Source organism: Primulina tabacum, chromosome 4 (genome assembly GCF_025594145.1).
Source record: "Primulina tabacum isolate GXHZ01 chromosome 4, ASM2559414v2, whole genome shotgun sequence".
NCBI lineage: Eukaryota > Viridiplantae > Streptophyta > Magnoliopsida > Lamiales > Gesneriaceae > Primulina > Primulina tabacum.
This window is the reverse complement of record NC_134553.1, coordinates 44061523-44077091: the sequence shown is the minus strand read 5'-3', so window position 1 is coordinate 44077091 and position 15569 is coordinate 44061523. Positions and strand designations below refer to the sequence as shown.

At 30.8% G+C, this 15569-nt stretch overlaps 1 protein-coding gene across 1 annotated transcript; it reads left to right on the top strand.

The window, feature by feature from the left end:
* The first annotated feature begins 5631 nt into the window (after positions 1 to 5631).
* On the top strand, positions 5632 to 6139 carry LOC142542033 (uncharacterized protein At2g29880-like). The gene is made up of 2 exons (XM_075648481.1): positions 5632 to 5937; positions 6050 to 6139. The coding sequence occupies exons 1-2, from the start codon at positions 5632 to 5634 to the stop codon at positions 6137 to 6139; spliced, it is 396 nt and encodes a 131-aa protein (XP_075504596.1).
* The last annotated feature ends 9430 nt before the right edge of the window (positions 6140 to 15569 follow it).

Here is a 15569-nt window from a genome sequence, read left to right as displayed (position 1 = left end):
ACACACGGATCTAAGTACATAAAATAGGTGGATTCAATCTATAATTATAATTAAAAATAAGAAAAAAATTGTGTAAGACAATGAGTAGTATTGTGTGAGACGAATCTCTTGTTTGCATCATTCATGAAAAAATATTACTTTTTATTCCAAGAGTATTACTTTTTATTGTGAATATCTGTGAGATTGACCCGTCTAACAGATCAGATTCGTGAGACCGTCTCACAAAATATTTACTTTTAAAAATAATTTTTTTTTATGATCCATTCAAATCGGAATCTTACTACAAATTGTTCCGTTAAACCGTCTTCTAACAATCAATTGAAGTTTGTCTGATACGATCTTGCTGTGCTGATTTGGTAAAAAAAGTAGAAATTATCCGAAACCACCACAAATTTAGAGAGTTATTAAGTTACCCCACCTAAACATAAATTCCAGTGTTCTTTTAAAACTCTTGATTTAATATAGTTTCTATTTGTTTACCACATAATTATGTACATCCATAAAATATACAATTAGATTTTTTGTGAGACGGTCTCACAAATCTTTATCTGTAAGACGGGTCAACCATTCCGATATTCACAATAAAAAATAATACTCTTAGCATAAAAAATAATATTTTTTCATGAATGACCCAAATAAGATATATGTCTCACAAAATACGACTCGTGAGATCGTCTCACGCAAATTTTTGCATATACATTAAGGTAGATCCAAATAATTATTAAATAGGGTGGAGTCGGATAGGTCATAGGAAGTAAAGGAGATGATTTTTTGTATTTAATAACATCTATAGATATTTTTTAAAAAATATAATATACAAACATAGAACAACCCGGTTCATTTTTAGATGTGAACTTTTTACGTTATTCGATGCAAGACTTCACGTTAAAAATTAAGATATTGTCAATTGTATTTCATTATGTTATGTCATGGATGTAAATGAATCAAATTGAGTCGAATAATAGTTAAAATATAATGTTCGAACTAGGCTCGAATTAACAGCTAGATTCAAAGCTCGAAAGTTTTAAATTTTTTTGCTCGAGTTCCGCTATAAATATTTGAATATATTTGTGAGCTATTCGAACTATTGTTCGGACAGTAATGTTCGACAAAGAAGGTTCAAAAGTTCGAAATGTATATATATTTAATATATAATTATATTATTAAAATATTAAGGCTCCGGACAGTAATGTTCGACAAAGAAGGTTCAAAAGTTCGAAATGTATATATATTTAATATATAATTATATTATTAAAATATTAAGGCTCGCGAACTATCGAATAAAATAATTTTGGCTCGAGTTCAGCTCGAAAAAAATTTAGAATTTGGCTCAAGTTCCATAGATTCGTATACAAATCAAATATTTATCGAGTTAATTCGAAAAATTCGCGAATCAACTTGATTCATTTACAGTACTGCACTAGATCAAAGTTCATAACAATGTCCACATCGAATTTACTCATTGATTCAACTAGGCGTTTGTTCACTCCTTTTTCTCATGGGTAGCCAAAGTGGACACAATTAAGTTGATGAAGATTAGATGCATTGTGGTTAGCGGCCAAAAAACACAAAGTAATTGCAAGGGAAAAAAATGACAGGAAATAAAAAAAACAAAGTGAGGTGGCAAAATTAATTAATCTAATATTTTTTGTAGACAAATTTTCTTTTTTAATTATTAAATATGTTAGAAAATATTAACCAAATTAGTCCTCGATCGATTAAATTACGATTATACCCTTGATGGCAGCTGACTTGCTGAATTTGATGGTACAAAAGCAATTTATGGTTTCTGACACCTTTGCCTCCCAATTTCAATCCAACCATGTCAAACCCTACTTGTCATTTAAATAAATAAATAATACATGTATATATATATATATATATATATATATATAACTTTAATATAATGTTCAATGATAGATATGTATTATAAAATTACTATTATATCATAAAATTTTATTGTAACGTCCCAGATTCGAGGACTCTGCTCACTGTATCAAGACGAGTCTTTCCAGCGTGCTTATGTTCTCTCACTCACACGCACCCCGGGAAACTTCCCAGGAGGTCACTCATCCCAAAATTACCCCAAGTCAAACACGCTTAACTTTGGAGTTCTTGTGTGATGAGCTACCGAAAAGAAGATGCACATTCGTGATATGAATAGTACCAATCAAATCTTTTAAGCCTTCTTCAACTGTACAGTCCATTACATTGAACAGTCTCGGAATCCCTCTCATTCTCATGTGTGATCGGTTCATTCATGTTCCCTCCACCTAGAAACCTGCCAGGTGCCGCTCATTGTCGTGCAACCTCATGGCACCGACGATCACCCCCCGCCCTCTTCGGCCCCGGGCCTCACATGTATATATAATAGATAATGAAATTTGAAAAATAAAATTTTTATAGGGAAATTTTTTTTGATTTAAAAACTGTTGTTCGAATTTGATCGTATATGCATCATTATTCTAAAATACATTCAGCTCACACAATTCTTAACAAACAATCGTAGTAACATTTCGAGCATAATATAAATCATACGTATCAGATAAATATGTGTAAGGCCACATACATGATCAAGAAAATTTTTTATAGAATTCGACTTCAAGTTTCACATAATCAATTCAACATCTGACGTTAACTCAATAAAATTAAATGTTGGATTTAATATTGCAGTCCCAACTTATTATGGCGTCAAGTGAGATTTGGGTCCCTACCACATAAAATAAATCCCATTGTTTTCACACTTTATTATTGGAGAAATTTACATAAACGTGGATTGTTAATTACACTCTTCTAATCATCGTAAGTGCATGTGTTTAAATTAATGTTCTTGGAAATCCCTTTTTCTATTTAAAAAAAAATTAATGATTAGTAAGACATTTTTATTATAGAAAAAATAGCGTATTGCGCCATATACAAATTTAAAAGAGTAAGTTTCTTGTGAGACGGTCTCACGAATCTTTATATGTGAGACGAGTCAACCATACCGGATATTCACAATAAAAAATAATACTCTTAGAATAAAAATTAATAATTTTTCATGGATGACCCAAATAAGAGATCTGTCTCACAAAATAAAACCCGTGAGACTGTCTCACGTAAGTTTTTATCAATTTAAAATATGCAAATGCATGCTATTTCAATTGCTTATAGTTCAATAATTTCATGAAATTTCAAGATCTTGTCATATTTCTGAACAAGGAAATTGTAATAAATGATGTTGATCTTGACAATGATGAATTATCTTCCATTAATAATAATCCTAAGGTTTGCTCAAACGGCAGCGTAGTCGAAATCAAGCAATTGTGATGGAATAAAGATACCAAATTGGGAATCAAAGGTAATATGTATATACTTTTTAGAATGTTAGAAATAATAATATTGATAAAAACAGAAACACGCATATGTTTGGGGTAATAAGACTAAAAAAATTGTTTATATTTATTTTAATTTTTTTTAAAAAATATTAACTTTTAATATCTATAGTAAAAAAAAAAATTTTAAAATGATGGAGAATAAATAAAGTATGCATATGAGATGAAACTTTGCTAAAATATTTAGGGTAAAAAGTTCTTAATATGTATATAAAAAAAATTACTTAACAGATGGAAAATAATAATAAAAATTTTGAGCAATGGAAAATAATAAACATAAACATCACAAAAGGGAAAAAAAAGGAATCTAATATTTATTAGGCTTTTTAAAATTATTTTCCCTGGAATATGACTTTTAATATAATTATTTATCTATTTATTATTTTGGGGAGGCAGAAAAATATAAATATACTATTTTACACTTTTCAAATAATAAGGAATAATATATTTACGCACAATAATTAATTCAAGGGGGGGAAAAAGCTTGTAAAATATTTCACGTGTATTCAATTCATTCACCCACTCTTGATGCAGCCTAACATATCATGCCTTGCACTGCACTTTTTTTTTTTTACGACTTTTTTGCTTTAGCTTGAAAAATGGACATTGAATATATATATAAGTTCATCATTATGTTTGGATTAATATATTTAAATTAATTGAAAAGATTAATTTATATATACATATTTAAATTAATCCAGCAAACAACCAGTGATTAAAATTATATATTTCAAATGCACTTTAAGATACAAATTTTTTTTTTAACAATATAAAGATTTGTTCTTTGAATTTGTTTCAAGATCCTGAAATTTGTATTAAAAAAATTCTCATTTCCTAAATTTCAATGAAAATAATCATACAATAGAGAATTTGCATACTTTACAATTTACTTGCCTATGCTATACATTTATGGGCTGTATTCAATCTAAACTTTTAATGACTTTTATGGAATTTTAAAATCTAGAGGTATTCAATTTAAACTTTTATATACTCTATATATGTTTAGTGGTATTCAACATGGATTTTGGTAGAGTTTTAAAAAGTCATGTTGTATTCAAACTAGACTTTTTAAAACTCTTCATAAGTCAAGAGGTATCCAAAAAATTCATAGATTTTCAAGGATTCTTATTTTATTATTCATGTACAAACCTTGAAGCATTATGTACAATTACAGAAAATCTAAAATATTCTTCCACCTATACCAAAGATTTTGATGGACTTTCTTTTTTGTAAAATACGCTATCTCTCTTCTGTCTCAAGCCATCGCTAGGGTTCTTCACTCTCTCAAAAAAATTTCTTATATTCAAAGGTATGATTGATCATTCTTGAATTTATTATATTGCCAATATTTATGTGTAAAAATAGATGAATTGTTGTTTTTTTCTTGAATCATTATGATGATTGTATTTCATAAATTTTCGTTCATCTCATAAAAACGATGAATGATCCGACATGTGATGAATTGTGTTTTTTTTTTTGAATCATTATGATTATTGTATACCAAAGGAGTGTCGATTTGAAATTCATCACATCGACATGATTATTTGACGTAAATGAACCTTTAGTAGTTGTTCGGTAACACAATTCAAAGCATCATGTTTGATGGTTGGACCGTTCAAGCTTTAAGATTAGACCTACCAATTCCAACTAAATTTTTTTCAACGAAAATTGGCTTTACCATATTACACGAGAATTGGCTTTACCATATTACCTACCAATTCCATATTCCTCACGCTCGCATAAACATTGTATTGATTTATTCAAGGAAAAAAATATTTTTTTTATTTCATAATCAGTGTACTGGATTCTCAAGCCATATCCAATGGCAGATGAAGCATCCAAGGGGCGAGAACCTCGCCGAGGTCCTAATAGCAGTGGAAAAAAAATGATTATGATTATTGAACAAGCCATCTCATCACATCGACACTCCTTTGAATGGTGTTACCACATATTATACCGTGTTTCTTTGTTTGCTTCAATGAGTGTGGGAAGATAACGCCATTTTTCAGCTGTTAGGAATAGAAGAGTTAAGAGCATATTAATTTTTCCTTCTCGGCTGTGAACCCTTTTATTTTCTTGCAAGTATTCATTTTTATTTCAATATATATACTATGAAGGTATGATGCATTTTTACACGTGTAGGCTGATGCATATTTAATGTTCTAACATGTTTGATAAAAAATTTAAGAACTCCATGCTTATATTTTAATATACTTATTGAGATATTTAACTTGTACCTTTTCTTAAGAAATTATAAATGGGCGATTCACAAACAAAATATAATTTGTGGACGACTGAGGAGATCAATGAATTATTAAAACTCATGGTCGATGCTGCCACGAGAGGATGGCGTGATAAGAATGAGATGCTGAACAAAAGAACAGTGGAAATAAATATACTTCCTACTCTTAACGGAAAACTGGGGTGTGAAAAGACTTTCGCACAATATCAAAGTCGTTTGAAATGGTTCAAACAACAATACAATAATTATTCTAAGCTTACGCGTCATAGTTCTGGGTTTGGATGGGATCCTGAGACAAAGAAATTCACGGCTAATGATGAAGTATGTAATGAATATTTTAAGGTGAGAATCTCAAATTAGAATAATAAAATTTACATTTTTCAATTAAAATTAGAATTATTTTTAACACTTGTTGCTTTTTGTTCTTTGACAGTCTCATCCTAAACATGAACATTATCGGACAAGCACTTTTGAAGATTATGAAGATTTGAGAATTGCAGTTGGGAATGGAACAACCACATGAAAGTGTTCAATTGGATTAGGAGATGACACTGATGTGAGAACATTTGAGACTGAACAAAATAAAAGTACTAGCTTAATAGATGATTACATGTTTGATTACGATAGTGGTGAATTCATTCAAAGTGAAAGGCAAGAATCTTCATATCAGCCTCCACTTCATGATGACTTTACTTCTCCATTACCTTCTCAACCAATGAGTTCAGAGGTTCCACCTAGGGGTGGGTATCGGTATGAAATTTTTTTCTATCGATACTGATACCGAAAATTCGGTATACCGCACATTCGGTATGAAAAAAGTTCATACCGATACCGTACCGACACCGAAAATTTTGTCGGTATACCGAAAAAAATGTCGGTATACCGAAATGTTTTCGGTATACCGACATTTTTTCGGTATGCCGAACTTAAATTTAAAAAAATAATAATAAAAAACTATTTTCGGTATTTCGGTATATACCGAAATACCGAAAAAAAAAATATTCTGTACCGATATCGATACCGAAAATTTCGGTACGGTATGAAATTTTCGATATACCGATTTTTTCGGTATTTTTTCGGTACGATTTTTCGGTATTTCGGTATTTTTTCCCACCCCTAGTTCCACCAGCCACTAGATAACGAGATAGGATAGAGTTTGAAACAAAATCGAGCACATCAAAGAATCTTGACCAAGATATTATGCATAAGCTCTCTTACAACCTTGAGAATGTAGCTTCTAAGATTGAATCAATTGGTGATGTAGATGATAATTGTTGGGATGCTATTAAGGAAGTCCCAAACTTGGAGAATAGTACTCGGTACAAGGTGCTTGACTTACTTAATACTAGATCAAAGAAGATGGCTTTCCTGAAAATGATAATCGAAGAGCGCTTGGAATGGATAGACTATAAGTTAAATGAATGCTTGATTTTTGGTGGCATAAATGAGTGATAAACATTGTGTTAAAATGTTTACTAATATTTTTTTGAATTGCTTTTTAATTATTGAACTGATAGCGAATTTGAACTTTTGGATTATTTCTATTCTATAATTACTCCGTTTTTTTATGGAACATATCATGTTTTGGTCAGAGATATGATGTTTTTTCATGGATTCATAGTTTTTTTATTTTCATTACTTGTTTTATGTCAAGTGGTTAATTTAAATGTCAAATATCAATGTGCACAACGTAGATGAACAAATGGAAGAAAAAGAGCTGGGAGAAGAATTACATGAAACTTTTGAGTATTTGTTGATCCAAATATTTGAGATCCTATATGTGCTAAATGAGCACATAATTAACATTCATAGAGAACGTGTCCATCCTCCCTTAACTAGACAATCAACAACTACAAGTGGATACGATTATATTCATAGAATATTAAAAGAGGATCCAACAAATTTTCGAGAAATTTACAGAATGTAACCCGATATTTTTTTTAAAGTTATGCACCATTCTTAGAGAAAGAACACCCTTACAAGACACAAGATACATTTGTGTTGAAGAAATGCTTGCCATGTTTTTACTTATTGTTGGTCAAAATACTCGATATTGCTTGATTCGTAAAACATTTGGTCGATCACACTACAATACTAGTCAAAACTTCAGCAAGATGTTGAGAGCATTAAACAGCATTGCTGTAGATATGATGGCTAAACCTGGATCAGCTGTACCAGAAAGAATAAGAGAGAGTACAAGATTCTACCCTTAATTTAAAGTAAGTAATAAAATTCTTATATTATTTTTTTTGTTTTTTTTATTGTTGTAATTATTGTTATTGCTATTCATGTTGTTGGTGCAGGATTGCATTGGAGCTATTGATGGAACTCATATTCCAGCGACAGTGTCTGAGCGTGACAATAACAGTTACCGTAATCGCCACGGAGTAATTTCTCAAAATGTTTTGGCAGCTTGTAACTTTGATTTAGAATTCATTTACGTACTCAGCGGATGGGAGAGATCTGCTCATGATTCACACGTGTTGGCTGATTCTTTATCAAGAAATAATGGACTTAAAGTGCCACAAGGTATATATTTGTTTCCTATATATTACATGACTATTTATATTTTTTGTAACTTTCAAAGATTATGTATATTATTCATTAGTTAATTAACTTTACAAATATGATTTGATAGGTAAATATTTTTTAGTGGATGATGGATATCCAAATCGACGTCAATTCTTGGCTCCTTTTCGAGGTGTACGTTATCATCTTCAAGAATTCACAGGTCAAGGTCGTCACCCTGAAGATGCTAAAGAGTTGTTCAATCTTCGTCATGCTTCTTTGAGGAATGTTATAGAGCGGACATTTGATATATTTAAATCACGGTTCAAATTATTCAAGATGGCCCCTCCATTTCCATATACGACCCAAACAGAGCTTGTATTGGCTTGTGCCGGATTACACAATTTTCTTCGAAAGGAGTGTCGATGTGATGAATTTCAAATTGAACCAGATAACGAAGCTCAATTGTCTTCATCGGCACAAGTTTATGGAGATGACAACTTTGATCAGTTATTTGATACTCAAGAACAACAACGAGCAAGAGCTAATGCATGGAGGGATATCATAGCCAATGGAATGTGGAGCGATGTTGATCAAATTGTCAATAATGATTAGATTTTTTTTATGTAAAAGTCTACTTATTATTTTGATTGTTCATTTTAATAAAATTTTATTATGAACTTATAAAAATATTGTTCATTAATATGTTGAATTGACATAAAGAATGAAATTTTGATTTCAATAAATTAGATAGTTCATATGTCGTTTTTCATAAATTAAATTTATTTAACCTTTAAGTAAGTAAAATTCATTTACATTTTCATAAATAAAAAAAATTAAAATTGAATATGTTATACATGTCCAATAATTATTTAAAAGAAATTAATAAAAAAATAAATCACAATTATAAAAGTTTACAAAAGTTTACAAAAGTCTACAAAAATCTTGAAAAAAAGTCTATAAGAGTCTATGAAATATGGTTTACAATTTCATGAGATTATATAAAAGTCAATCAAAATCCATCAACTCCACAAAAATCCATCTTTTAAAAAAAGTCATTAAAAGTCATTAAAAGTTTAAATTGAATACACCCCCCTTAGTTACTAGTAGACACGAAATGCACTAGTTGAAGTTTATTCGCGATTCGAATGATTTAAACATGTGTAATTGGTTCAAACTTTTTTAAGGAAGATCGGATAAAGATCGTCTCACAAAATTTTTTTTATTATAATGAAATTATTTTAAAGAAAATGATTTTAGATTTGAAAATTTGAAGTCGATGGTGATTAAATATTATTGATTTAAGAATCCATAGGGTCAAAACGGTAATCAGACAGCAGCTCCATGTTCATACAAACACACACTCTTTACGTCCGTACGACAAAGCGGAAAAACCCCAGAAAAGAAATCGAACACAAAATCGTTAAAATAAACAAATGGAACCAAATTTCAAATCTTCGGTTCCATGGAACAGATCAAGATCTCAGTCAAGCTCCAGAATCATCGTCTCCGCCAAAGATCGAGACTCTGTTGAAGAGAAGCAGTAGGACGAGGAGGAGAAACAGCGCGACGCCGAGAGGCGAGCCACTGACGCGGTGAATAGAGTTCGGCTCACCGGAGGAGAATATTCCGGCGACGAAGGATCCGCTGTCGGAGGATAGGAACTGGATGGTAAGGAGGAGCAGTATCGGCAGGAAGAGGAGACCTACTGGAGTCAGCAGCTCAGCAATGAAGCCTGTGACCGCCTCACCTTGGTCTCCAAACAAGGTTGGCACCACCATGACAACCACCACCACCACCGCCAAGATGGCTGCGTGGGGAGGACCGGCGCGGCGTTCCTCTAGCATTTTGGTTTGATGTGGGTGCGCTTGTTGCTTTCTCCGTCGGGTTGGGCTAGCTGGCCTGGTCGTGACTAGAATAGGGCAATTGGACGAAAACTTCATTTGAAATTATAATATAATATTATTTCGTAGGTAATTAAATATTTTTCAATTAATTTATGGGTAAACTGAGAAAAAATACTCAAATCCAAACTCAACTTTATTTTAATCCCTAACACATCAAAGCTTTGTTTCCACTCCCTATAAGCATTTAAAAGGACAAAAATACCCTTACATGTGATATATTAAACGATTGATTTTCTTGGACGGAAAATGACATCAGAGCTGAGCTAAAATTATTTCAAACATATAAATTTATTATTAATGAGTAATTAAATGTTTGAGGAGGAGAATTTTCTCAAATTACATGGATCCGAACAGAGGTTCGAGATTAATTATTTACAGGATATATTCCAAATTTTTGGAATATTCGAAGCATGAAGATCTAAAGAACTTTCAGAATCCTAAGGTAAACTTATGATTCAAAATAACATATTCCTAGAAATAGCACCGGATTCCTCTAAACTCTCTGGAGATTTTAGAGAAATTCAAAAGACAGTACAAAACTATGTCACTATGATATATTATGTACCACAAAAGTTGGAGAAGATATTTGAAAACCAGGAAAAAAATTTTAAAATATTAAAGGAGATTCAAATAAGAATTCAAAATGTATAACAAAATCCAAGTTCTTGTAAAAGAACTTGAGAAGGAAGGTTACCACCATTCTTTGGTAATGAACTTTTGTTACATCAACGAAGGATGATCAAAGTAATGCCTGAATTAAGTATAATTTGAACCCTTTATTTTATCACGATGATAGATAGCACTGCAAGTAAATGCCTGAATATTAGTTATTACATGGGAAAAAAACGAGCAAATTAAGCTACAAATTTCAGTAGTTGAAGAATTCCAACCACTCAATGTTGGTCACAAGTTGGTACAACATCAACATGCATCAATTATTATTATTATTTTTTTAAAAAAAAACAAACACCGACTGCAAGGTATGTGCTATGATTAAAAACAAAAAATTCAAAAAATGGAGGTGGAGCAGACTAAAACCACCTCATACCAGATTCCTCATGTCGGAATCCAAGAAATATAAAGAAAAACGAAAGCTATAGTTGTCTTGGGTGGAAGACAAAGGTTAATAGTTAGGTTGTTGTTTCTAATGTAACTGCTCGATTTGTTATTATCATTTACGGCGGGGACTTGGCAATCACTGCTATCGGGGTATCCAAATAATTTTTGACCTTTAAGAAATAACGTGCAAAGAACACTAGGTAATTAGGTAGATCTAACTAAGCAAGCCTAGAGGTGTAAACGAACCATTTAAAGTCGGCTCGAAAAATATTTTATTTATATTTGAGCCAGTCGAACGTTAGAGCGCAAATGATATTGTTCGATAGTTTGAAAAAACCGCCCGCGAACTTTATTATTTTATTAATATAATTATATAGTAAATAAATAAATTTCGAGATTTTCAAGTAATTATTTGCGAGCAATGCTTCGAATCTTTTTGAGCCGAACTTGAACTTAAGTTTTAATTCGGACCAAGTTCGAGTAGAAATTTTTAAAATTTTTGAGCTTCGAATCGAGCTCAACCTCGAATAGAACTAATTCGAGCCGAATTCGAATATTAAAATTTTCTACACATTCGGTTCAATTCAGTTTGTTTACACCCTAAGCGTACCTTGTGCAGCATATTAAACCGGTAAATTTTCATGGATGGGTTTATCTGAACATATACAGAAGTTTGAATATACATATCTATACTATGTACTAAGCTAGTGACAAGTACAAATCTTATAGAGATTTTATTCGTATTTGTGTTTATCTGGCATTTTTATTTCATATTTTTCTTATTTTATTCATTTTTATTATTCGTATTTGTGTTTATCTGGCATTTTTATTTCATATTTTTGCTTATTTTATTTATTTTTAGATTGGACCAAAATATTAAAAAGCATAAACATGGAGATAAGGTCATAGAATTCAATGTCATGTATGAAAGTCACTAGGGAAAATGGAAAGAGAAAACGCTGCAAAGAATCTCGATAATTAAAGAAAGAATTGATGAAGAGTTTTGCCTTATTTTCTAAAGTGATTTTACAATAATTCAAAACAACAAAATACTAAAAGAAAAGGATTTTGTAAGAATTTGACAAATTATAAGACATGTTACATGAGCTACAAATTGGAGAAAGATGAAGACAACTTCAGAAAACACTGTAGAACATCATATGCAACAAATAAACTTTTCTCTGAGAAGGAGGCTTAAGTTGAAAACTTGGAGGAATATTTCAATATTCTCAAGAACACACATCTAAATCGTTGAAATTTTATTTTTATTTTTCTCGATTACGTTTTTCTATTAATTTCAACATGGGTTTTTGATTTTGTTTTGAGTTTATGGATAGAGCTTCGTAGACTAAGACCGTGATAAGGCCAAGACAAGTTATTTTTAATGCTTTTAATTTGATTTGATTATTTATTTTGATTCATTGATTTATGTCGTTGAACACACGTGATTTAATGTGGCCAATTAAATTATATGATTTGTTGTTTAGTATAAAATTGGAATACGATAGATTAATATTTGTTCCACTAAATCAATCAACATATAAAAAATAACTAGGAATAGATATTATTTTTATATGTGACTTTAGGTTGAAAAACTGAAATTCCATAGCAACTTAGTGCAATTGAATCTAATTAAATTCAATTATGAATAGTTAGACTATTAGATTTAATTAAGTTTATTAACTCGATTAATTATTTAATAAATAATCCAGTGAATTTTGTTATGAAGTAAGTAATTAATTTATTGAATTTGAATTTGACACTTAGATTATAAATTAGCTTGATATCGTTGAGCGCATTATTCATTTTTAAGAATTTGAAGTTTCCCTCAAATCAATGTCTCGTCGTTAGTTTTATTTTTGTGCATTAGTTATGTGTGACCCAAATTCTAAAATATATAAACATTAACATAATAACGGAAGCGTAACTACAATTTATTTAAATACATGGTATTGCGTCAAACAACGCATACTCTAAACGGCCACATGACAACGACCACACGACATACTATTTTACAATACACTTTGGGACAATTGAACATATTAACCCTTTAATTTTCTCCGAGTGTGCAGGATCTGGTTCTCATATATTTGGAATTTACAGTAAATAGAAGAAAAAAGAGGTTAAGTCTATGAGTACTTAGTGAGGTAATATTCTTGATTTTCATTTATATATCAAATAAATTAATCTTGTACCAAGACTGTAATCAATATGTTATGATGTATTGCAATGAACAAAACAATGATGTAATGTCAAGAATATGCAATGACTGTTTTAGATTCTAAAATGATTGTGTATGCTAAAGATGTGACTCCCAGCATCATTCATTGTAGCTATTTTCTCCGCGTACTCAAGTAGAATCCGTACAATCCATCAGTTACGAGCCAAGGTGAATTCACAATGCCGGACCGAAGTCACGTTGTTCAGATGAATCATATACCTGAATTTGAAACTCATTATTCATTGGATTCACTTTCTGGGCCAAAGTCACGTTGTCAAGTGGACTAAAAATTTTGGTACAATGATCGGTGTCCTGGCTCCATTCAGTCATTGGTTTACAATCATGTATCATTAATTGAAAACAATCATGTATCATTAATTAACCAAGAATCAAGTACGCCAGAAAATCAAATTGGCAAATCAGTATGATCAATTGAGTTATAAATTACTCAATATGATGTAATATGTAGAACAATTAGTATTTGATGAAATTACGGGAAATTCCAAGCAAAATTCCAAATGGTGCATATGAAATAAAATTGGTAATAAGCATCACATTTCTATCTTACTCAATGATTTTCTTTTTCATTTTTTTGTTGCAATATTCCTATAATCATCAATTTTTTGACAACTTATGCGTTAGTAAGATTCTTATATAATTGATTTTACCTAAGTTCAAACATTTGTCAAACTTAGGTTTGGACACAACTTTAAAATTTACGAGAAAAAGCATAATAATTCGAAATCAGCTCCAAAAATTTTGAAATATTCACAGTAAGTGAATCTTCTTAAATTTTAAAAATTTGTATAGAATTTTTTTCAAAATTTTAAACTCATTTTGTCCATATTGTGTATTTACAAACTGGCCTTCAAGGGGTTTTGGCGGTTAATCATCCCAAAAATTTGTAGCAAATTATCTTGTTTTCATAAAAAAAAATTCATAGAAATTCACTATCCAATCATAAAATTCTGAAATTTGAAATTATAGCCTAGAACAAGTGCAGAAAATGTCAGAAATTAAAATTCCAATCAGGGGGAGGGGGAAAGTGTGGACTACACGCGTCACTATTAAGGCTGTGTGATAGGCTCATAATAGTTGGCATTTTTTTGTTGTCATATCTCTCATTGTTACCACTTCCAACGTGCTTAATTGACACATTTTTGTGTGATTTTATTGTAGGAGAAAGTTTTCTGTTCATGCGATAAATTGGGCTAAAAAAAGTGATTTTATATCACAATTAAAGTAGTCGATATGATCGTAGTGGAAGACTTGAACATAAAAATTCAGAAGTGGTTTTTGGATCAGGCGTGATCACGCCTTATAAATGCTCCTCGGCTGCTTAGTGAGAATTGAAGAATTTTCATAAAAAGAAAAAAGAAAAAGCCTACACTATTCACGTTAAAAGGGAAGTGGCTGCAGAATTTTCATTTTCAACTCACAATTCTCCAACCTCTTCTCCAAAAACTCACGTGAAAGAAGGATAAGAAAGGCGCAAGGATTTTCTCCACAACTCTAGGCTAAGTTTTATTTCTGATTTAAGGGTTGTTTTTACTGTTTAATTTATCACTGTGAGGTTTTCATTCTTAAATTCAATATTCTTTTTATTCCAAGTATTTGTTGATTTATGATTTAATTCTATGAATATTGTATATCGTTTAATCTGACAATTTAATTTGATATATGATTTTTTACTGCTAACCATGAATTCAGTGATGAATGATTGGTACACGAGTAGCATAGATTAGATGTGTTGTGCTATCATAATATATTTAATCTAAATAAATCAACGAAACTCGATCTATCAATTGCAGCTATCTCGGTTGTTAGATTTTAGGATTAACTGTTTTCACAAATCTAAAAGCTATCTTTAATTAATATGGAACGCTATCGTGCCCAGTTGGTTATTGCTAAGTTTTGACGGGATGCTGGGTTCGGTCAATTAATTTAGGAAAACACAAGAATTTTAGCGGCTATCCCTATAATTCTAAGGTTAATTGCTTGGAACAACTTGAATAAATTATTTGTATGCCGATGAACAGTGAAATAATTAAATAGTAGAACTCCCTTGAATGAGATCTTTCTCGTATTAAATTCTTCACTTTATGCTAGTTGATTAATTATCATTTAAATTTATTGTTTTTCCTTTCTTGGATAAATTTAGTTTAGTATTTTATTAAATTCATATTCCGAAATCCCCCCTTTATTTGCATTTTTATCGAAAGAAATCATCTCTCGTTCCCTGTGGATTCGACCCTACT

What these genes read in the sequence shown, in the direction of transcription:
- LOC142542033 (XM_075648481.1), top strand. Translation starts at nt 5,632, where the DNA reads ATGGGCGATTCACAAACAAAATATAATTTGTGGACGACTGAGGAGATC. An exon ending in AATTCACGGCTAATGATGAA is followed by an intron (nt 5,938 to 6,049) that starts GTATGTAATGAA and finishes GTTCTTTGACAG; the next exon opens with TCTCATCCTAAACATGAACA.